Source organism: Betta splendens, chromosome 3 (genome assembly GCF_900634795.4).
Source record: "Betta splendens chromosome 3, fBetSpl5.4, whole genome shotgun sequence".
Lineage (NCBI taxonomy): Eukaryota > Metazoa > Chordata > Actinopteri > Anabantiformes > Osphronemidae > Betta > Betta splendens.
Genome location: NC_040883.2, coordinates 12235260 through 12258618, shown reverse-complemented (window position 1 = coordinate 12258618; position 23359 = coordinate 12235260). Strand labels below are relative to the sequence as shown.

General features: G+C 43.7%; 5 protein-coding genes across 6 annotated transcripts in view; 2 read left to right on the top strand and 3 right to left on the bottom strand.

The window, feature by feature from the left end:
- Positions 1-48: 48 nt before the first annotated feature.
- On the bottom strand, positions 49-7834 carry rhoua (ras homolog family member Ua). The gene is made up of 4 exons (XM_029144787.2): positions 7291-7834; positions 7120-7178; positions 5782-5970; positions 49-5220 (listed from the first exon to the last, which is right to left on the bottom strand). The coding sequence occupies exons 1-4, from the start codon at positions 7583-7585 to the stop codon at positions 4936-4938; spliced, it is 828 nt and encodes a 275-aa protein (XP_029000620.1). The 5' UTR covers positions 7586-7834; the 3' UTR covers positions 49-4935.
- Positions 7835-7882: 48 nt separating this feature from the next.
- Positions 7883-12076, top strand: pdcd2 (programmed cell death 2). Its single transcript, XM_029144785.3, has 8 exons — positions 7883-8791; positions 8891-8999; positions 9219-9275; positions 9755-9943; positions 10196-10345; positions 10466-10566; positions 10701-10814; positions 11131-12076. Exons 1-8 carry the CDS (start codon positions 8621-8623, stop codon positions 11299-11301), a joined length of 1062 nt encoding a protein of 353 aa, XP_029000618.1. The 5' UTR covers positions 7883-8620; the 3' UTR covers positions 11302-12076.
- tbp (TATA box binding protein) lies at positions 11995-16384 on the bottom strand. The gene is made up of 9 exons (XM_029144786.3): positions 16224-16384; positions 15597-15758; positions 15156-15318; positions 14818-14998; positions 14483-14570; positions 14105-14196; positions 13827-13994; positions 13538-13632; positions 11995-13366 (listed from the first exon to the last, which is right to left on the bottom strand). The coding sequence occupies exons 2-9, from the start codon at positions 15645-15647 to the stop codon at positions 13287-13289; spliced, it is 918 nt and encodes a 305-aa protein (XP_029000619.1). The 5' UTR covers positions 15648-15758; positions 16224-16384; the 3' UTR covers positions 11995-13286.
- A 309-nt stretch (positions 16385-16693) lies between these two features.
- Positions 16694-18212, top strand: psmc3 (proteasome 26S subunit, ATPase 3). Its single transcript, XM_029144784.3, has 2 exons — positions 16694-17666; positions 17757-18212. Exons 1-2 carry the CDS (start codon positions 16722-16724, stop codon positions 18093-18095), a joined length of 1284 nt encoding a protein of 427 aa, XP_029000617.1. The 5' UTR covers positions 16694-16721; the 3' UTR covers positions 18096-18212.
- Positions 18213-19911: 1699 nt separating this feature from the next.
- Positions 19912-23359, bottom strand: part of galnt2 (UDP-N-acetyl-alpha-D-galactosamine:polypeptide N-acetylgalactosaminyltransferase 2) — a 34895-nt gene continuing 31447 nt past the window's right edge. For both annotated transcript variants that reach the window (XM_029144779.3, XM_029144780.3), the window contains exons 15-16: positions 22936-23055; positions 19912-22849 (exon numbers count right to left, since the gene is read on the bottom strand). In XM_029144779.3, coding sequence (XP_029000612.1) covers positions 22694-22849; positions 22936-23055 — 276 coding nt within the window. In that variant the 3' untranslated portion in view covers positions 19912-22693. The remainder of the gene's footprint in view (positions 22850-22935; positions 23056-23359) is intronic.

Genomic DNA, 23359 nt, shown 5'->3' with positions numbered 1-23359 from the left:
CTAATCCTTATTCCAACGCCCAGAACAGAATACAGTCATTAGCAAATGTCATGAATGTACAATTTATTTACAATACAACATGGGAAATCTTCAATATTATGAAAAATGATAAATTGTCAAACACAAGTTCCTTAATATAAAATATCTCGCCATCTACTCTGCTCTTGGGATGAAGCTGAGCCTAAGACAGTTTTCTGTGTGTGGCTGTACATTCTCAGTAAATGCAGAAAATCATGTTCTGTTATAGGAAATGGCCAGAAAATGCACAAACTGCAGTAATTCCAAGGGAGGACCTAAAGAACCATCCTCTCCCGTGTCCCATGACTCACTGTCCTATCTGATGAACCCGACTCCCTCATCCTCTCCCCCACAGTCTGCTTCACCTCAGACACGCACACACACACACACACACACACACACACACACACACACACACACACACACACACACACACACACACACACTTTATCTGTCACCTTAAAACACACAAACACTGTTGTTTCCACAGTCCTGGAAGTTTTAATATTAGAGGAGTTGAAGTAAACGCGCTTTAAGCCGAGACTCTGACACTGAAGCAGTCTCTCTCTCTCTCACTCTCTCTCTCTCTCTCCTCTGTGCCAGCTCACACCGTTGAGAAAAAGGTTCTGGCCGCTCAGAACCGCGTGTTTGTCTGTGCACCAGTTGGCTACATCTGGTGTAGAAGGCCACGGAGGGAGGCTGCGTTCTCCCACCTCCTGATATCAGTTGATCCCGGTTTCCCAAAAGTGTGTTTAGTGAGTTATGTGGGAAGTCAGTAGTTGCTGAATGGATGTTAACATCAGGTTGGAGGCAAACCTCAAACTGCAGCTGTATCAACTATCAGCATGAACTGATCCAGTCTGATACAGATGTTACCCAGAGACTGAGCAGCTTTTACTGTACCAGGATGTGAAACCATGGCGCATGATGACCTCGACCTCATCGTTGGTCAGCTGGACAGAGCCACGGGGGAGGGGTTGGGGTGTGTGTGTGTGTGTGTGTGTCACACCGTTTCTCAGCAGTGGAAACACTGCATGACACCACCCATGAACTTTGAACGTGCACACACACACACAAATACAGAGCAAACACCATGTGACCAGGATGTTTGGCACAACAGGCTGTGGAGGTTGAGCAGGAAGATGTGCTTCAGTGGCTGACAGGACCCAGAAAAGGCAGCAGAAGGAGATAAGAAAGGAAGGAAAGAGGAAGATGTGTGTTTGTGTGAGGGCAGAGGTTGAATGGACGGAGATAAAGCACCTTCAGGCAGCTCCACGTCCAGAAAGGATTCCAGAGGTGTGTGTTTGATCTGGTCGCACACTGGAGCCCAGTGTAGCTCCGTCATGCTGGCATGTGAACTGGTCTGATGCTCTGAGCACCGTCCTACGCACTGAACACGAGCTGCTTCAAACTTTCTAATCGTACAGTTACACAGTTTCTGTGCGTTTATTTATGGGTTTTCTCTCGTCTTTCGGCTTTCGCCCGTCTGTCGCTCCCTGAACGTCCTTTTCTTCTTCTGCTGTTTTTTTGACACTAAAACACACACATGCTGGCGTTACACTGCAGCTTCTTTGGAGAGATGTGTGTTTCATCTCTGCTAAACTAGGAAGTGAGCCTTGAATTAAAGCCTGGATGACTGGATGGTTCATATTAAGCAGTTTTACAGACATGAGAAACACAACAAGCACCACATTGGATGTGTTTCTTTGAAGCTATAACTAATAGAATATGTGATGGTAACTATTTGGTAGTGAAAAAACAAAAAAAGAAAAGATTTACTTGCTTTTACATAATTAGGGTCAGAAATAAAATCAGGGTGATTCATTGGCTGAGCAGAATGAGCTGCAGGATAATGGACTGAGTCACACACACACACACACACACACACACACACACACACACACACTGCTTCCCACAGCAGAGGCTTGTCACAACTAAACGTCACACGACAGCCTTCAAAACACAGAGGTTGCGTAACCTTGCGGGCCTGAAAGCAGCGAGTCTGTTTACGGGCCGCTCTGAAGCGGGATGAGTCCGTCTCTGTGTGTCTCATCATCTTATCTCCTCTGTCCAACGTGAATCGGCTGAACTCAGCATTGCATAGAACCTGCTTATCACACATATCTCTACGTCCGGTGTCTCAGTGCCGGGTCGCTGATTAAAACAAAACACGTCCTGTCCTCCACAGCCCACGGCTCCCGTCACGCGGGGCTGCGGGCGCGTTACACAGGGTTCCTGCAGTTCTGCTCTAAACCAACAAGACGCAGCGGGCGTGACCCTAAGTTTTCCTTATTTCTGGGGATATAAAATGTCTGTACAAGCACATGTAACGTTGACTGACCCTCGGTTTCAGCGTGAGCGGATTCCAGCAGCGGATCTACTGTATCTGCTACAGTGTTTCCACATGCAGGCAGAATGAAAACATGGAGGCCGGTCCTCACTGGGTCCCAGTGTGAGCGAGCGCCGGTGAGCTTCATCGGCCACAATGAGCCCCTCTGTCCGTTCTCCCAGGCTTTCACGGCTTTATGGGCATTTACTGTCTGACAAAAGGGGAAATGACTAAATATTAAAATCGCTCATAAAAGCAGCATCTCATACAGCAGCATGGGTGATGTTATTCAATCCAGGGTTCTGCTGTTTGACAACCAACAGCTGGAATCAGACTGTTATTCTCAGCATCTAAACATCCAATTAAAGCACTTTAACTTCCCATTAGATTCCGTTTTCGTGTACAGAGAAATGCTCCAGCGTCTCTTCTCTGACCGTCTCCACACAATAGTTCACGTTCAGACCCATCTGTTCCACATTACAACGTCCCTCCTCTGTTTTGCAGGCCGCTCTGTACGTGCTGCGGATCCCTCACTTCATTCTGGCTCCTGTAATATTCTGACGCCTCAGCTTCATCCAGGCCAGATGCGTCCTGGACGTCTGACTATTTCACAAATACTCTCAGCTGCCAATCAATAGTAAATGTGAAAGCAGGGGACAGATTAAAGGCCAGGAAGTGGCAGCTACCATCAGTGTCTGTGTGACCTTTAGCCTACTTAGATCCACCACCAGCCAAGGCTGCACACAAACAGCCAGACAAGCCACTTATTATGTCTTTCCCCCATGAAGAAACAATAGGTTTTCTATCATGAGCAAAGCGACACAGTGAGAACATTCACTCACATCTTCAGCAGAAACTGGCCAAGGCTTCAGACTGAGGCCTGAAGTCACCGAGCACAAACATGTAAGTGTGTTTAGTTTCTCAACAAATGTCCTAATCATTATCAGCATCTTCAAGAGTCTGAGGAGCGTTAGTCAGAAATCCCCCATGTTTCCTCCGGCCTGCTCACTTAACAAACCTCATTCAAAGCTACATGCCGGACTTACACCAAACTATTACATTTGCTCTGAGTCAACTTCCAGAATGCCAGTAAAAAAAAGCCACGAGACGACAGGCACAGAAAAACACAGTAGCACGTCAGGTAGCGACGAAAAACAGAAAAACAGCTCCGCCCTCGGAAAATGATCAAGCCTCTCACCCCACGGCTAATCCTGACCCAGGACTCCTGTTACCACGTAGCGGTAACAGGAGCCCTTTTAGCTCTGGGCTAACAGTTATAACAGTTATTTGACGCTAAGAAAATGGATCTGTCTCTGACTAAATCCCACTGTTAACAAAATGGCCAGAACCAGAGGTGGGAGTGCTGGTGCAAGCTCGTTCAGACAAGAGAAGAAGAATCTCAGCAAAACATCTGCATTAACCTATCAAATTGATTCTGGAGGAGACACAGGAAGCTGCAGCTTTAACACAACAGGTACAGATGCTGTGTAGTGTAGGAGCGACACAGGGGAAATCAAATTGAAGGTCAATAAATAAGAAGAGGTCCAACTTTGTCCAGAACCTTTTGTCCTGCAGCAAAGCTGCTGAGTCTGTAAATGAAACACGTGCAAAGGGCTCCTTGAATTCCAATTCTGTTGAGTGCTCACACTTCAGGCTCCGGACAGATAAATCAAACACACATCAGGCCAGACTATTATCAGAAACCCGTTTAAAGGCTTTGCCTGCCTTGAAACCTGAACGCTGACGTGAGCTGTTGGAGGACGGGGGAACATTCCAAATACAAGTCGCCCGGTTGCCGAACGGAGCTGTGGCTGTTGGAACAATGTGATGATGGTTAGGAGGAAGAGCCATCACAGCTCTAAGGTCCCTCTGTCCCATTAAGGCTGAGTGTCAGTCGGACTGGTTCTGATTTAAACCACGCTGGTACCAGCCCAGTTACACAGACTGCAAAGCCCTTCAAGCACAGCTGAGCTTATTTCATAGTTCATAATTACCCTTAATTTGCAATGTGTTATGTGTGAGATGTTTTTTGATGTCTTTTCCAAACTGATTCACATTCTGATCCCACTTTGGAGCAAAGCGATCGAAGCAACCAAATAAAACAACAAAAATCCAGATGCATAAAAGTCCAAAATCACACAGCGCCTGAAACCGACATGTGAGCATGTGAGCATGTGAGCAGGAGAAAATAATAAAAAACTCAACCACAGGGTGGAAAATGTCTAAACTAAAAATAATGTTCAGTGATCAAATGAGGAGTTCTGCTGGTCTAAAGTCCAGAACACTGGGCTGAACATCACTTAAATGAATGAGGCACAGAAGACAAAGGTTCAGATGTGGACCAGAATGAACATCATAATCATATTCACTGTGGTTGGAGAGGACCTTGATCACCTTGATGTTAATTCCAGGGAGGGAAAAAAGCCCATTTTGGCACAAAATGGCACATCCCTAGTTCTTCTTTGCGAACAGGCCCAGGTTCTGTTAAACCCGGCTGAGCTCAGTAGTAAATCTTTGGCTCTCAGCGTGAGGTCCTGCTCCTCTGGTTCCGCTGCGTCCATGCATCCACCCGCTGCTGCTGCTTCTCTCTAGGCCACGCAACAGTACCTCCTCCACCACGACTTCGACAGACTCTTCATCTTGTCCGGCGTCTGCCGGTTCTGTTTGCACGGCCTTTGTTTCCCTCTGCGGCGCTTGTGCGGGCCGCAGTTCTGCAGACTGGCCAGTATGGCCGTGTCAAACACTTCCTTGAGGTTCTTCTGGGTCAGCGAGGAGCACTCCATGTAGGCCACGGCGCCGATCTCCACCGCGCAGCGCCGGGCGTCCGACGGGTCCACGGGCTGCTCCCGGTACTTGTTCAGGTCGATCAGAACCTGAGGGCAGCAGATTAAACAAGGAGTATGTTTGGAGTATTTTACATATGTTCAGGTCATCTAACTTAAAACATGTTGCAGATTAATTTGATGAATGATGCTTTTAGATTAATAAAAGAAATAAGGAGGTTGCTGTAACTGATTATCATCTCCCCGAGGCTCCAACTCTTTGCACCGATGTCACAGATCGAACCTCATATGACCAGATAAGGCAACTATAGTTTGTTTTGGAAGTGGGGCTTTAAATTTCCGCTTCTGAATAAACAATGTGCTTAAAGTGCTAAATATAGCATCTACAAAGACTGAGGCGGGAGGAGTTTGAATGGGGCCTTTATCAAAAAGCACAGATGGAAATAACACAGTTAAGTTGTTCCTGGGACACGTAAATAGAACCAAAACATTAATAATTTATTAAGTATAACATGTTAGTTACACTGATTCAGTGTTTAGGGTTATATATGAAGGATTTTCTATGACAAAGCCCCCATTTGATGTTTTGATGATAATAAACATGATGATTATATGATGATCAGTGTGTTGTATCTGCTGCTGTGTCCAGACCTTCACATCGTCCCTGAGGTCGCACTGCGTGCCGACGAGGACGAGGGGAGCGAAGGGCGCGTGGCTCCGGATCTCGGGGACCCACTTCTCAGGAATGTTCTGGAAGGAGGCAGGACTGACGACACTGAAGCACAGCAGGAAGACGTCGGCGCTGGTGTAACACAGAGGGCGCAGCTTGTCAAACTCATCCTGGAGGAGGTCAGAGGAGACCAAGACACGGGTTGAAGACAAAGAGCCGAGTCCGTTCTGTTCACGCATAATTAGACAGGGGACTGGGAAGAAGAATGTTGAGCGCTTTCTTTAATCCTGTGATAATGAAATTAAAAAAACATGAAGCACTCTGATCCTCTAAAGTTAATGTCAACGTATCTCAGTAACGCAGTGGAGGAGCGTCAGATTTTAAATATGGGTCTAATCAGGGTTTATAAAATCACTTTAGCATTAAAAAGCCTTTTTTCTCTACATTTTTATTTAACAGGCTGTTGTTCTGAGGTGAGGGTAAACAGTCTACCTTTAATGAAAACTGAATCTATCTTTATACTTTCTATAGAAAACCAAATGATTTCCAGTCTAACATTGTTCTTTGGTAACGACCTGGTGCGTTTCCTCCCTACAGGGTCTTTGTGTGGGAATGTGATGGCTCATAGGAAGAACAATATAACCTCCACACAAATGATGACGTCACAACAGCAGTGAGCTCCATAATCAGACTTGTTGTAATGAATCGTTTTTACAGTAAGCAAATAGCTATTAACTATTCATAGCTCACGTCTGTAGCAAACACCTGCTGCTGATATAATTACATCATCTCCTTCTTTGCAATTAGATGATGTTTCCTTAGAAAGATAAATCAGACGTGAACAGGCAGGTTCCCAGACAAAGAGTGCGGCAGAAACGAGAGACTGAACCAAGTGAGTAAAACGTAGATTGGATTTCTCATCAAACAGGTCTGAGGAGAAACAAACAGATGGGTCAGTTTCCCTCACATGGTTCATGGTATTTTATGGTTAATTTAGATTTTATAGATACCGTGTTTTAACTTCACATGTTTTTAGTTTCCACACGTCATAACTAGGCTTTGCTTAATTATTAAACATAAATAACTCACATTTTAGGAGCTTTTTGTGAAATTTCAGACTCATAGCAACACTGTAGTTACTTCATGTGTCCAAGGAATTAGATTATCTAATCATCATGTTTGGTCACGATCCAACTGAGTACAAAGCTTCCTGTGACCTGTTCCTACAACGTAACTGTGTTATGGAAACACAGATACATTAAACTGTATTTGTGTTCATACTGGAGCAGTAGGAAACGCTGCTGCTGGGAACCACTGACCTGTCCAGCTGTGTCACACAGCTGCAGTTTGACTGGCTGTCCGTCCACTGACACCACGGCTGCAGACACACATTCACACACATGACAAGGTCAGCAGCTGCTCAAGCACAGTAATGGGACTTCATAGAACTCTACTGGGCCAAAGCCTGAGGTTGGACTTTGGTGCTGTACCTGAGAAGTTGTCGAACGCCGTCGGGACGTACTCCGTGGGGTATCCGTTGGTGGTGTAGCTGACCACCAGGCTGGTTTTACCCACAGCTCCGTCCCCGACCAGGACACACTTCACCCGCCTCTCCGCCGCCCCGGTACCGGCCCCGGTGCCGGCCCCGGACCGCCGCGTCCTGCCGGAGCTCGTGTCCCGGCTCCGGACCCTCCTCGGTGGGACAGGCGGAGCAGGGGATACCGACGCCGGGTTATAGCCCCTGTCGCCCCGCGGAGGCATCTGGCAGGGAGAGGAAGGTGCCATGAAACCGGTTCGGAGACTCAGTCCCGGTTGGGTCCGGTTTCCACGTCCATACTTCCGTTAACGGAGCGGGTCGACCTACAGCTGCCGCCGCTGCTTCCACTTCGCTTTCATAGTCTCATTAGAAACTTTGCTCACTCGGCACCGCCCAGAACCGACACCGCGTCCATCTCAACCCGAGCTGTTTGCTTGAAGCTTCATTAAAGAGCAGCGGTTCAATTAACGCTGCTTCGCCGCTCGTGGCCGTCTGACACTCAGCGGACAGAACCGAGCTCAGCTCCCCGTCACATGACGTCACCGCGTGTGTTTATACTACTTAGTCACTTTGTGGGGACATCCGTCTGTTAGCCAGATTGTGGAGACTTTATGGGAGTAAAAACACAAATTCTCATTAGGTAAACATTTAATTTTTAGGGGAATTACTTAAGTCTTAAGTTATTGGGTAATTATATAAGTAGTAAATTAGGTAAGCTTGTGTTTAGGGTCAAATTCTAGGAAAGTATTGGCCAGTGTAATGAATACAAGCATGTTAATGACATATGTTATCATACCATATAATAAATAATGGATCAATTGACTATTTGTTTAACATTTATTATTATTTACATTAGGATATATGTAAGTACCGCAAAGCTGTAGTTTAAATACTCTAAAGTACAAGAATCAATGTACTTGATGAGGGTGTTTTAATTAGCCTTAAGTTGTTGTGAAACGTCACAGATGCAAAGGACACGTGCGCCATCTAACGGAGTAAATCATCTCCTAAAACTGGAAAAACTGAATGTAACAAAGATCTCAAAGACCAGGTATTATTGTTTCCAATAAATTTAAAAGACATAATGTTTTGTTTAGTTTTATCTTATTTTATCTATTTATACATATATTACTAGAGATCTACGGGCAACACGGAACCAAATACTATCCGGTCTGTGTTTCCTTCAGGAGCATTTTCAGAGCCGTATTTGCGCAGCATGTGTTGTGTTGACTCTTCGCTTTTTCTGGATAGTTGTTAACAGAACTTAATTGACAAGCAACCAAATGTCCTCGGCGGAGGTAGTTCTCGGGTTCCTGGAGGAGGCGGAGCCGTGGCGGCTTCGGTCCCCGCAGTTCCCCAGCAAAGTCGGGGGGAAACCGGCGTGGCTCAGCCAGAGGGGTCTGCCCGCGCTGGGGTGTGACATTTGCTGCCAACCCATGGTGTTTCTGCTGCAGGTCAGTCAACAGCTGGGCTCACGTAAAGGCAGCATCTGTTACATGTAAGGTTTACTGTAAATGTGCAGTCCAGTCATAGTTTTTCCATCTATGCCACAGGTTTACGCACCAATATCTGGTCAGGAGAGAAGTTTCCACAGGACACTGTTTGTGTTCTGCTGCAAAACCCCCGAGTGCTACACACACAACGACAGTCGATGTGTGAAAGGTTTGTGTTTTTTTATTGTTGTTACACACAAGTAGAGCTTGATCTTTGTTCTTGGTATCAGTTTCTCAAGTGTTTTTTTTATTGTAAATATAATATATAACACTGATTTTTTATTTATTTATACTTTGTCATATCAAACAATAAGTCAGTACTTTAACATCAGATATCGTTACAAGGCTTGTTAGTTTTTCTGACAGATTCCGTTTCTTCCCTTTACAGTCTTTAGAAGTCAGCTTCCCAGGAAGAATGAGTTCTACCCATATGAGCCTCCACCAGGTTTGTACCTTTCCCACTTGACAGTTTTTATGTGATGAAGTCCATCCATCCATTTTCCAAGCCGCTTATTCCCTAATGCGGGGTCAGGGGGTGCTGGAGCCTAACCCAGCTGGCTATGGGCGAGAGGCAGGGTACACCCTGGACGGGTCACCAGGCCATCGCAGGGCAACACAGAGACAGACAACCATTCACACACACACACACACACTCACACCTACGGGCAATGGAGAGAGTCCAATCAACCTAATGCACGTCTTTGGACTGTGGGAGGAAGCCGGAGAACCCGGAGAGAACCCACGCAAACATGGGGAGAACGTGCAAACTCCACACAGAAAGGCACCAGGGCCGCCTCCGGGAATTGAACCCAGAACCTACCCACCGCACCACCGTGCCGCCCTGTGATGAAGTCATATACTTGAATCCTTCTTGAAGCCATCTTTATACAGTGTTTCTGAGTCTACTATGTTTTCTTTCTTCAGAGGATGAACCCCCCAAGGATCCTGAACAGGACCAAAATGTGTTGCCTGTGTCTGGACTTAAACTGTGCTGGGTTTGTGGTTGCCCAGGCAACAAAGCCTGTTCCCGTTGCCACACTGTGACTTACTGTGGAAAACACCACCAGACCCTCCACTGGAAACACACACACAAGAAGGAGTGCTGCAGCCAAGGTATGCATTTGCATGTTATGCAGTGATGATGGTTAAGTGAGTCGCACTGGAGCTCTCATGTTACTAATACAGCTAATGGAAATTTCAGACTTTGTGCTTGTGATGAAGAAATGGGGGATTTGTACATGGCGTATTGAACTAAATAAAGAACAATGAATCCTGTTGTTGTAGTGCGGCTGTATTTTCTGTACTTGCTTTTTTCACATGATTTTATTCATCTGCTCTATCTTTTGTCCATCTCTATATCCGTAGAAGCCTCCATCATTACAGATTCTCTCTTCCTCTTTCCTGAGTCTGAGCTCGTCACCGAACCTGAAGAGGAGAACCAGGACACAAAGGAGGTTGAGGAACCAGTGGAGGACAACACTGAAAGGGGAGTGGACTGTTCCTCCTTAGCAGACAGTAAGCTTTCATTTATGCCCGACTGATGCTATCACCAAACAGCATTTCATCAGTGTGAACAAATTATCGTTTTTTCACTCACTGATAATTCTAGAAACATTATATCTTTCTGCTCTTTAGCCCTTGCAGACACAGATTTGGAGGAGATGGCTATGCATGAAACTGAAGATAACAGAGCCTTCCAGCAGTTTAAAAAAAGAATTGCACCAGAACCACACCAGGTAAAAAGTAATAGTATTATAGAATAACCTGAATAACCTGAATGGAAAAGCAAGACAGTTCTCACATATGATGTCATAAGCTCCACACAGAAGATAACTGTTCTCTACTTTTACCTGTGTCCTGTGATGTTTAGGTGGTGCGTTATAGCCGAGGCGGCTCTCCGCTGTGGGTCTCTTCTCAGCACATCCCTTCAGATCAGGATATCCCACCATGTAGCTGTGGTGGCAAGAGGATATTTGAGTTTCAGGTAATGTCTCTGTCTACTTTGCGTTCTTTCAATGCTGTTTGACAAAGAGCCTGTGGAAGTTGGTCGTCCTTCCAGCAGGTCTCAGATCTTTGCCTTCCTTGTGCCGTTACTGGGTGGTTCCAAACAACTTCTTTTTTTCACCGTTGTTCATGTCCCTGTACTCTTAAGAAAACTCATCATTAAATAGCAGTTTTAAACATTTACAGCTAAATCCATAAGACATGCAAAATGACGTTTCAAGCGCTGGATGTTACTGTTGGTGTCATTTCACACATAAAATACTCACCCAGTTCACTGATGACTTTTGTGTCTGTAGGTGATGCCTCAGCTGTTAAACACTCTGTGTGTGGACTCAACAGAAGCCAGCATCGACTGGGGAACGCTGGCTGTCTACACCTGCTCCAACAGCTGTAACCATGACGACCAGTACTGCCCAGAGGTTATCTGGAAACAGGACTTAAGCTCAGATCAGCACACACAGTCATAAATCCCACTGGACACATTTTAGGTGTCCACACTGGTGCATTATAGAAAGCAGTGATTAAAGTGGTTAAATGAAGCAGACATGTGAGGCTGACCTGATCAGATAGAAAATGATCAAACTGCTCCAGCTGAGACTGTCAAGGAGGGTGCACTCGAACTGTAGATTTTCTGTCATGATTTAAACTCATGCAGTCATGAGTTACTGCTGACTGCTTATCATTTCATAAAGGCTTCAGGATCCAAAACTGCTTTATGACTATCTGAAGAGTTTTCATGTCTACCTTGTGGTTAGTAGATTATGTTTCTTTTCACCATTACATAGTGTTTAAACAAGAGTTTTACTGGTTTTGGGATTGTGTCTTATTATAACTATACAGTAAGTTTAAGAAAGGTGTCTAAATGCTTTTTTTCAGTTGAATACAGTTCAATACAAGCATCAAAGCACATCTAAAATCTGTAGGTAATTATCTTAAGTCTTTAAAACAAATTTAAGACTCAAATGTTTGACAGAACAGTGGTAGTAAAGGAACTGAAGTATTACAGGGTCCCATGTCTGTTTAATAATCCATTGTGCAAACCTATTAAGCCTTTAGTTACTATATCTCTTTTATCTCATTCCCTCTGACAACCATCCTCATGACTGTCTGTTTTGTTTTTACATGCATGCGAGACTGTCTATTTCAAACAATTGTTAAAATGCATTTTGACAAAATAAATTTTATTTTATTTGTCAAAGTCAAATCTGCTTGTAGATATTCCATTAAAACATTGAAAAGTAGTTGAGCATTTTCATTATTTAAAAATCACATTTTCATTCTCAAAAACATTTCTGACATTAATCAAACCACTGAATCGGTGAATAGTTCTAATTTGCAGACTGACGCAGTAAACGGTATCTTCACTGTTTCCAGGGGGGGGGAAGTGTTTTGATAAAGCAGCTGGTAGTATGTACATGTTTATTAATGTACATTGCAGCACATTAACAAAAACAGGAAGCAGATTTACATTTAGTTGGATTTCCTGCTCTTCTGTCTGCTGCCAAGCTCAGCTTCACAAAATATAAATACTAAAAGACTTCAGTGACTTTTCCACATGGTCTGCCTTCTGCTGTCAGGGGGCAGATATAGAAATGGTGACACAAAAAGAGAATTCTTAAAATTTTGGACTGCTGAAGTTTTAAACCACCTGAAACAAAAGTGCAAACACTTAACTCAGATGTTTAAATATAGTTCTAAATTGCCCAAAAAGGAAAATATTACATAAAAATGGCAACAGAACACAATGTACCACTGTAGTCGTAGTGCTAATGGTTTTAAGATGCAAGTTGGTGCTGTGCATTATCCAAATTAAGATTGAACACACTAAATAACAGTTGAAATAAACAACAACCATGAAACAATTTTCAGAAACGACATGACAAAATGTTTAAAATTACTCCACTCCTTCCAGAAACAAAGTAAGGAAACCATTAACTTCCGAGATTTGTTTCGTTTATCCATTATTATCTTATGCCAATTCAACTTTAAAGAGCTTCAGTAACTGCTCATCCCTATGGACCATATGTTTCTAAAATCAGACTGAATTTGAATGTATATGGTGGGAAGAAAACGCATCCAATTACCATCTTCAGTCAGCAAATACTGTAATAGGAATGTGAGGCAGCCAGACCCAAACACGTCTTCGTAAAACCGCAGGACAGAGGATAATAAAAATGCAAATGTACAAAACAAAAAAAATAAAAACAGCAGCAGTCCCAGTCAGACTGCCTTCTCTCTCGTAATCATTTTTACATTTACTTACAGTCTTATGTACAATAAGAGGTGTGTTCAAAGGAAGCCTGAAAAACTGAGGGAACAGAGAGTTTCAAATCCCAAAAATATATAAAACCTTGTATTTTTTTAAAATTAAAAGATGTAAAATTTGAGGAGATGTTAAAAGTGACAAAAACATCCCTGAACAGCCCAGTCCGCCAAGCAGCCCCCCACGGTTCTACGTTGTCTTACGGAAACCTTTCAAGATGGGGTAAATGTTCTCAAATGCTTCGTAGATCTCTGCTCTCACCTTGGCACCTTTAAAACAAAAGGAGTAAACTATTAAAAATCCATAATCCATATGCACTTACTTTACACACATCTGACAAAAGGTTTTTGGTATGACTATAGAAGACAACTAGGATGTAGATCAAGACATGATGAGAATTATGTGTGAAAGTCAGTGAAGTGAAGAACAACTGATCTTACCTGTGAGTACAACCTTGCCAGAAACAAAGATGAGCAGGACAATTCTGGGTTTGATCATTCTGTAAATTAGTCCTGGAAACAGCTCTGGTTCATAGCTGCAACACACAGGTCACTTTATTTTACTCAATTACATTTTATTGGAATAATGAGCTTGTGGATTATTAGTTGATGGAGCATTTATTCTTCTGCTGCTCCACACAATCTTAAATGTCAGTAAAATTTAAACTGAAGAGACTGCTTGTGTATATTTATGAGAATGAATCATGTGTTCTATCTTTAGTGGCATTACCTGCTGAACTGTTGATGTGTGAGAACTAAACCCTCCAGACGAATAGGAAACTTCACGTCGCAGCTGCCCACCATATTCTGGATCTTAAAGTCCAGGAATTTGGCAGGAAAGCCAAGCTTCTGCACCACACGTGCATACTTTCTGGCTGCTAACCTCGACTGCTCCTCACTGACGAGAAGGGTATTGATAATTAATATATGTACACACTAAGCACACCGTAAAACTGGGTTATTACTATGAACAATAGTACATTAAAAGATGACTTAAGAGATTGATACCTTTTAGCTCCAGTGCAGACCATCTTTCCAGAGCTAAAAATTAGGGCAGTGGTCCTGGGTTCTCGTATTCTCATGATTACAGCAGCAAAACGCTAAAAGAAAGAAGAATATGTCACATGTCTGTAAAAAATGACAAATTGGGAAAGAATGTTGATCATGTCCACAAGCACAGGTCTACAACATTTGGCCCTAAGCACAACAAACAGCAGTCTATATTTTTAAGGGCACATCATTATCCATATGTAGACCGATGCTTCACTAACCTCAACTTCTAAAAAGTGACAGTGGCTCCTTGTAACTTAAAATCTGTCTGGCAGCAGGGAAAATAACCAGTCATGTTTTTTATTACCCAGAGCTCACTGCATTTATACGACTCACCTTAGGGTTGTACTCAGCGTTCCTGGCTCTCAGTGCAATTGTCTTTAAATCCAGTTTACAGCCCAGATTTACAGTAGATACGATGTTTCTGATAAAAGGCAGGATGAAATCAAGGTTTCAGATCAGAGTACATATCCAGTTATGTTAAAAGAAACCTATGCATAAGACCCAGACACCCTAAGGCATCACTGGATTGTCAAATATTCTTTCAAACTATCATTTTGTATCTTCAGCACAATTTCGGTGCTTGCATGTATCTCCCCTAGAGTAATGTCTAGTAGTGGTACCACCGTCAAACATTTAAAATTAAGTGAATGCTGAAGATTCTAACTTACTGAAGTTGTGGTACTATTCCAGAGCTCTCAGAGGCTGGTGTGGCCGGTGTAATAGGGGTCATGGGGGTCAGTGGGGTGTTAGCAGGGTACAGCGGCGTGTTCCCTGGTAGAGCTGTGGTTGTTGTACCTACTGATTGGGAATGGAAAAGCTGGGGGGTCTGCCCTGAAGTTCCTGGAAGTCCTGGAGAGCAGAACATTTTGTTTTCTCTTTCCATATAATCAGTTCATTGCAGTCAACAGAGAATACACAAATATACAATTTCAGAAAAAGTAGTTTATGATTTCACCTCATTGGTGTGAAAAAATGCAAAGGAATGTGACAATAGTGGCTAATGTACCCGCGTTAGCTTGTTGTGCTTGCTGTGCTTGTTGCTGCTGCTGCTGCCTCTGTTGTTCCTCCAATATAGACAGACTGTTGGTATTCTGGACTGGTTGGGGTGTCAGGCCTGTGCCATACGGCATCATTGGGCTGTAGATTGGCATGCCTGGGGTCATGGCACCCTGAACACATTACCATCACAAAACAAAGTAAGAATCAATTATTTCACACACTTTATTCCTTTATTACGTGTTCACGGTAATATAGATATATAAATAGAATTAAGTAAGAGTACACAATAGTCAAAGAAAGCAGTAAACTGCAAACTTCTAAAATAGCAAAAAAAGTGTCACACTTCCATCCACATATACAGCACGTTAAGTTTAGGCCAATGGTTTGTCCTGGTAAAACGTGGTCGGTTACAATGTCTTAATAATAAGTATTTCATATAATGAGTTACCTGGGGGGAAGGCAGCCCCTGGAAAGGAGGTATGCTGTTGTTCTGCTCCATCTTTTCAAGCCGTCACGTTAGTTCAGATAACCAGGAATGAAAACACTAACAACCACAGCGAACCGGGTTTTACGGAACCGGGCTGTTCTTGTCTTTTGAAGATATGTCCAGCTTGAAAGGAGCACAACCAAAGTTAGTTGAGACAAACATTAGTAGTGTTTACTACCGTGAATCATAAGGTCACAGGGTACATGACGCTTGCAGTGGCGGCGCGAGCACGCGCAAATTACTAACCAATACATTTAGCTTTAAATGTTACTTAACGTTCCTCTAGCTCATTCATTTATATCCTATGCAAAGTGCGTAATATATATTATTTGTGTGCATAAATTGCAAGTGAGAACCGTATGTATAACCTTATATGTTCGTCCAGCAGGACGTTTTGAAGACTCAAAACCTCACATATCAAACAAACTGGCTAACTACTGAAGTTAGCTACAATGCTAATGTTAGCCACACTAGCTATGAAGTCAAATGCGTTACGGCAACAAGAAAAACAGTTGCTTTATCTATTAAAACAAGTGTAAATAACTTAAAAACATGACAGTGCAACGCGGCATGCCCATGTCAACTTACAGTCACACTACTGCAGATAAAACCGGTTTACAAATGAAAATGTTTCAGCCTGGGACTCGAAACACCCTCCGTCGGTTCCTCGGCGCTCACGAACGTCGTTAGTTGGTTCTCGGAAGTAGTTTGATTTTTTTTAACTTTATTCACAAAAACGGACCAAACAAATTTACAAGTCGGTATATTGAAATCTTAAAAAGAAAATCGTCCCTTTCACTTGCATTTACGTTTTAGGTAAGTTAAAACATCTAAAAAATAGCTAATATCAAAACGTTATTAATCAGTCTATTTAAAATGTAAGCTGCTACAGGTTGATACCCCCTACACATATTTCATGTGTTATTATTATTTAAGATGTTTAATAGCTATTGTTATTTTTATTTGCTTGTAATAATTTGTCTACTCTTTATAATTTATGAATAAAGAAAAAAAACACTTTCAAAATATACGGAAGAAGAGTCTTTAACTTCCGTTGCGTCACAGGCTTCTGTAGACAGAGCAAAAATGGCGTCGCTGAGTGACAAATCAGTTTGGGACGAAGTGGAAGATGGAATCGGCGAAGAAGTGTTAAAAATGTCCACAGAGGAGATTGTTCAGCGAACTCGTCTCCTCGACAGCGAGATAAAGATTATGAAGAGCGAGGTTCTGAGGGTGACCCACGAACTGCAGGCTATGAAGGATAAAATCAAGGAAAACACGGAGAAGATAAAGGTGAACAAAACCCTGCCGTACTTGGTGTCCAACGTGATCGAGCTGCTGGATGTGGACCCCAACGACCAGGAGGAGGACGGGGCTAATGTGGACCTGGACTCCCAGAGGAAAGGAAAGTGCGCCGTCATTAAGACCTCCACTCGACAAACCTACTTCCTGCCGGTGATCGGCCTGGTGGACGCAGAGAAGCTGAAGCCCGGAGACCTGGTGGGTGTCAACAAAGACTCCTACCTGATACTGGAGACCTTGCCCACCGAGTACGACTCCAGAGTCAAGGCGATGGAAGTGGACGAGCGGCCCACAGAGCAGTACAGTGACATCGGAGGCTTGGATAAACAGATCACGGAGCTGGTGGAGGCCATAGTCCTGCCCATGAACCACAAGGAGAAGTTCGAAAACCTGGGCATTCAGCCTCCAAAAGGCGTCCTGATGTATGGGCCGCCTGGTACCGGGAAGACTCTCCTGGCCAGGGCCTGCGCGGCGCAGACCAAAGCCACGTTCTTAAAGCTGGCAGGTCCACAGCTGGTCCAGATGTTTATCGGTGACGGAGCCAAGCTGGTGAGAGATGCCTTCGCTTTGGCCAAAGAGAAAGCCCCGTCCATCATCTTCATCGACGAGCTGGATGCCATCGGAACCAAGAGGTTTGATAGCGAGAAAGCAGGAGACAGAGAGGTGCAGAGGACCATGCTGGAGCTGCTGAACCAGCTGGATGGGTTTCAGCCCAACATGCAAGTGAAGGTAAAGATGCTGTCAATGAAAGACATTTCATCTGTTAACAGTATATACCTGGGCTTATTCACTGTGATGACATCACTCCATGTTTTTTAGGTGATTGCTGCCACCAACAGAGTGGACATCCTGGACCCTGCGCTGCTGCGTTCAGGCCGCCTGGACAGGAAGATTGAATTCCCAATGCCAAACGAAGAGGCCAGGGCTCGCATCATGCAGATTCACTCCCGCAAGATGAACGTCAGTCCCGACGTCAACTACGAGGAGCTGGCCCGCTGCACCGACGACTTCAACGGCGCCCAGTGCAAAGCTGTGTGTGTGGAGGCCGGTATGATCGCGCTGCGTCGCGGCGCCACAGAGCTGAACCATGAGGATTACATGGAGGGAATCCTGGAGGTCCAAGCCAAGAAGAAGGCTAACCTGCAGTACTACGCCTGAGGACACTGCCTGTGTCGGTCTTTGTATGTGAGAGAGTCTTTGATTATTAAAACAAATGTTGAGGAAACACTTGTTTCAGTTGCTGGTCGAGTTAATAAAAAGTGATACAATTTCAAATTTCAGAATTTTTTCCTTCCTGAACAAAGAGTACAAAAGCTACTGTAGATTTTGTATTTCAAATGTTCAACTATACACCTAAAACTAGACCAGTAGAATTACGTCCAAGTTTAAACTTCTGAGATCACGTTGAAAGAATGAAGTAGAAGAAGCTAAACGAATCACCAATCAAACATCTGTCACTGACAGAAATGATGAAGCAAATATGAGCCGACTCTACATTAATAGCTATGTTTTAAGGACCCTAGAGCTTGTAAGAACGAGGTCGACCTTCCAGTACCTGAGCAACTTGTTGTTCTGTGCCTGAGTCGTCCTGCCACAGTAGATGGAGGTAGAGGAAGATAAACTCTTGACTAGGAACCAAGCTCTGTGTAAGGTTCTGTTTAATGGTGGACATGGATGACACAGTTTTTTATTTAGTAAATAAAATGTGTAGGTAATTTCAAATTGCAATAATTATCAATTATATTTCAGTCTGGAAAAGTGCAGCGTCTCTCACCTCAAAATGAGGTGTGTGTAAACAGTCTGACTGGATCAGACTTTTACTTTCACTTTTCCAGGCGTTCTCATGCAGATCACATGTTTATCATTTGATCAGGTTTTTCCATTTGTTTTTTGGGTCAGTGACAATCAAACACATACAAGAGTTTGTTTGAGGTGCTCAGTAGATAAACCATCAGCCATAAACAAACCACGCCGTGCCGTTTGCTTTATATATATATAAATGCATTTATTTAAGTTAATCATTTCTCCTCATTCAAAGTTGAATTTCTGCAGTATCTATAAAACAGGAAACAGAAGCGCTGTACAGTTTGACAACAAAACTAAGAACCGCGGCTGAGTACACTGTGTATATATGTACATACTGTACACACACTGATGTTGGTATATACAAAAATATACACTTTTACACGTGTGACCTCTCATGCCATATGACCCACTCATTTGAACACCTCAGTCGCCTCCATGTCTTGGTTTGTTCCGTTTCATTGACCTCTGTCATTACCAGATAATCAGGCATTTACAGTAATTTGTGTGTCTTGTGTGCAGGTTGAGTCTCATGCCCAGACTCATATACATCGTTACAGTCTCTGGTAGCAAAGGATGGAGGCAGACACAAGCCGCATGTCTCTACTGGGCTTTGCTGCTCTGGTCACCCCCAGAGGGGAAGTGAGGACACAAGACTTCCTGTTGTAAGGAAAAAGATGGGAGAAAACTGCTTGGCCCTCACACCACCTCCTGTTACGCTCCTTCAAAATAAAACATTGATTTTTTTTTTCTTTTTTCCTAAATGACAGACTTAGGGGTGGAGATGCTTTTGCTCACTGACGGTGTTCAGTTAAATGCTTTTTTTTACTAATGCTAATAATATGGATGCTTTTAGCAGCTTCGCTCACATTAACATTTACATCCATTTAATAATTGATGTGCACCAAATTTATTAAAAGAACCTAACCAAGAGGCAGTCTGATCTATTCCCATGCTCCTTATTAAAAAAGAGACAGCAGATTAGCAAGTAAGAACCATCACCCCCTGGTGTAGACTGAAAAGAAAGAACAATGAGATAGAAGAAAAATGATGTAGTCAAAAAAATAACGAGTTATCTGCCACTTATGCTCTTTCCAAAGGCTTTCGCCCGTGTCCTATTCCTCCTCACGCAGGGAAAACAAAACCAGGGAGGAACTTTGGCACCTTGTGCTAAAGATGTAAACATTTAATCATCCAATCAAAATAGAGGCACTGGACTACTTAATTATTACAGTCATTTCCTCTGAATAACATAAAAACAGTATCAAACAAAAGAACGAATCGTTCGTCTTCAAAACAATAAGACTGGATTAAATAGAAAAAGATGAAACAAGATATATCTGGGCTGCTGCAGCAGACAGTTTGGTCATGGTCGGGTGAGTGATAGTTGGTTCTAGGAACTGTTCTGTGATGTCAGTTAGTTAGCTAGAGCTGTAAGAGATTATAAAGCAAAGGGTCAGACAAATATAAGTAAATAAGGAAAAAAAGGAAGTTTAGCAACAGAGGGCGCTATAAGCCACTAAACCAAGAGTGTCCCACCCTCACAGAAGATGGTAGACATTAGCTCCCAATGCTCAGAAGTAGGCATTAGTAGGACTAAGCATCAAGATTGGGATGTGGTAAGCTTCATAAAACAAATGTCAACATTTAGTTCTCAGAGTAGAAATCAAATGGCTCCTGGTGCCACAATGAGGAGCATGAACCCAAGATGAAGAACGATAACACTCCTCTTCATCCCCAATGGAGCGGTGAATCAGACTTTTATTTTAACACATCCGTTTTGTTTCATTTCATATGTTTGGATGCATAAATGTGGGAGAGTCATAAAGCCCAACAAAAAATGAAGACCAAGTGTTTCATTAACACTTATATTCTGAAAACAACTGAATCTTTCTGGTCTTCAACAGTAAATCCGCCTCTTGATGAGCATTGAATCCAAGTAAAGTTCTAAAACACAACTGGGCCCATGATTCTGGTCAAGATTTCCCTCAGGCTGTAATAATAATTCCGGCCTCACACTCGTGGGACAATGCAGCAACCCATCAAGTCACAGGATAGGCTTCTTAAGTCGGCTCCACCTTCACTTCCTCTGCTACAGATGCATGACCGTCAAAGACAGGCAAAAACAAAGGAACAGGAGTATCAGGCAGCAGAGCAAACGAGGCCAGCTGCCTTTGTCAGATGAATAAACAAAAGGAAAAAAAATGAATCAATTACAGGTTAATGTGCGTATGAGAGCAGGACAGAAACACAGGTGGTATTACAAACAAGGGTTGGCTGCAAATTGTAAGATGCTGTGATGCAGTTGCCCTGAAGCTGCCAAGTGAGGAGTCGCTTCAAATAAATGCAAAACAGATGTTGAAGTCCTTCATCGTTAGTGATTGGTGACAGAGAGAGGATGAAGGGATGAGGCAGAGACCGGAGGAAGAGGAAGCACCACCACGCGCTGTGAATGGTTTCAGTAACATCATCAGGTAACAACGAGCTAATAAGCATCTCCTCGTTGTCTGGTGACATTTAAAAATTGGTTGTCGTCAGGACAGCAAAAGAAAAACTGAAAATCTGCTCAGTTCTAATGGAAACGTAAGGAGGACAAAGAATAAAAGTATGAGAACAGATGGTTCATCTCCAGCAAGAGGAAAAGAAAAAACTGAGCACTGACACATGCAGCCGGGAGGAGCCTCACACACCATCAGCTGCAGCCGGACTTTGGAAACTGCCCGTTGTGCAGGACATCTGTTCTCAATCTGAAATTAGCAAAGTTTCAACGGTGAGCTCTCTAAATGAAGCACGGTCCATCAAAGCCCTTCATGACTCGATGTCTAGCACCCTGGAGAGTTTCCTTGAACTAATCTGCAAAGCCTCCATCTCATCTCGCTGATGTTACTGTTGTCCATTTACAGCAAACGCCTTCTGTCTCTAGAGAAGCCTCAACATTAGGTCAGTTTGGACAGGGTTATTAGACGGAGAGCTCCCCACAGCAGCAAAGGAATAACACCATGCATGAACCAACAGCAGGTATTAAGCTGCACAAGCAAAAGGATGTAACTTATTTAATTGCTTCTCATTTGAATTTGGTTTCATTTTTTGACAAAAGAACAAAAACACAAACAAAAAACAAAATACAGAATCATCAGAGATTAGTTTGCGTGTTGTTTTTAGAGACAAAGTGAATATGAAGTAGCAGCCAGTGCTACAAACAGTAAATCCTCAGGTCAGGTTAAGACACCTTCCAGTTTCAGGAACTGCAGGTCTGGCCGACCCGGTGTTTGAACCGTCGGAGCAGTTCACACCCAGCATCCTTCTATCGGCCCGTGATCCTGTAAACCGCCAAGAGCAAACGAGTGGAAAAGCTCACGGGACCTGAGTCCATTTCCTCCCTTTACAGCAATCCACACCCAAATCCCAAGCCGAACCTCCCGTCTGCTGCCGCGGGCTCTGGCCCCGCGTGGAAGAGGAGCAACAGCACCCAGTATCCGATTCTTCCAAAACAAAACAGGGCAACAACAACAAAAACTCCCGTGAACCCTTCTTGGAGAATTAACTTTGAGGAAAAAAAAAAACACATACATAATAAAATAAAATAATTACAAATTAAAAATATCAAAGTTCTGTTTGACCAGCATTGAAGGAAGTTGAAGAACAAAAAGGATTCACGCGCCACCTGCCTCCAGAACCATCAATGAAAGAACACTGAGGTATGTAGTTGAATGGAGCGCCTCATCGTCACCATCGATCAGTTTCCCGTTTACTCCATTGCGGTCTACAGGCTCCTCCCCCCCGCGGATGTCGCCCTTTAGTTCAGGTGTGAGGTGGGGGGAGAGGGGTGAAGACATGCCCACCCGCTGAGGAGCACCCATTAATCCATCCGTTGCCGTTCTCTTTGACCTCCACACCAGAGTCTGTTAGTGTCTCTATCCGGAATCCAACTCTTGCAGGGTCTGCAGAGGCCCCTATGACTGGAGATTGAGGGTGAACTTCCACTGCTGGTTGAGGCTGGGGCTGCACACCTCCACGGTGAGCCCGCCCATCCTGGCGCTGCGGCTGTCCAGGCAGAGGTTGCTGCCCACGTGGCGAAGCTTGGCGTTGGACTCGATCTGCTCCCATTTCTGCGAGGAGGGACGGAGCAACGGTGAAACGGCGCACACGAAAGCACCGGCGGCGCAGACGCGAAAAAAAAACGCTGCGTCCTCACCTGTCTGCTGTCGTTCTCTCTGCAGCCCTGAAGCCTGATGAGGGAGCTGGCCGTTCTATCAACCACAGTTAGACACAGGTCCATGTGTTTGACTGATTTATCCTTGGTCAGGGCCCATTCCTGCAATGAACAAGTCATCACACAAGGTTAAGCCAATAACGTAGTTTGGAGTTTTCTAATCCATGATTTAGTTTGTTCTTTTGTTCTAACCCCTCAAAAAACAAAAGACTTCCATTGAGTTCTGCCTGAACACATCACACCAACCAAGGAAACCAAGCTTTTAATGTAAAGCCAGCAGATAAAGGTAGATTTCCCTGATACTGCATGATATTGGCAGTCAGGAACCCTCGTCTTATTTGGCTAAATTAAATTTTCAAATCAATTGATTTTGAGATAGTTTGAAAACTCAAAGCAGTGAGTTTCA

Excerpts from the sequence above, each read along its gene's own strand:
- psmc3 (XM_029144784.3), top strand. The coding sequence starts at position 16,722 with ATGGCGTCGCTGAGTGACAAATCAGTTTGGGACGAAGTGGAAGATGGA. Across the intron at positions 17,667-17,756 it reads AGCCCAACATGCAAGTGAAG|GTGATTGCTGCCACCAACAG; the intron begins GTAAAGATGCTG and ends CATGTTTTTTAG.
- pdcd2 (XM_029144785.3), top strand. The coding sequence starts at position 8,621 with ATGTCCTCGGCGGAGGTAGTTCTCGGGTTCCTGGAGGAGGCGGAGCCG. Across the intron at positions 9,276-9,754 it reads CCCATATGAGCCTCCACCAG|AGGATGAACCCCCCAAGGAT; the intron begins GTTTGTACCTTT and ends TTCTTTCTTCAG. Across the intron at positions 10,346-10,465 it reads CTGTTCCTCCTTAGCAGACA|CCCTTGCAGACACAGATTTG; the intron begins GTAAGCTTTCAT and ends TCTGCTCTTTAG.
- rhoua (XM_029144787.2), bottom strand. The coding sequence starts at position 7,585 with ATGGCACCTTCCTCTCCCTGCCAGATGCCTCCGCGGGGCGACAGGGGC. Across the intron at positions 7,179-7,290 it reads GGCGTTCGACAACTTCTCAG|CCGTGGTGTCAGTGGACGGA; the intron begins GTACAGCACCAA and ends GTGTGTCTGCAG. Across the intron at positions 5,221-5,781 it reads ACCTCAGGGACGATGTGAAG|GTTCTGATCGACCTGAACAA; the intron begins GTCTGGACACAG and ends TGCTGCCCTCAG.
- tbp (XM_029144786.3), bottom strand. The coding sequence starts at position 15,647 with ATGGAGCAGAACAACAGCATACCTCCTTTCCAGGGGCTGCCTTCCCCC. Across the intron at positions 14,999-15,155 it reads AGCACAACAAGCTAACGCGG|GACTTCCAGGAACTTCAGGG; the intron begins GTACATTAGCCA and ends TCTGCTCTCCAG. Across the intron at positions 14,197-14,482 it reads ACGCTGAGTACAACCCTAAG|CGTTTTGCTGCTGTAATCAT; the intron begins GTGAGTCGTATA and ends TCTTTCTTTTAG.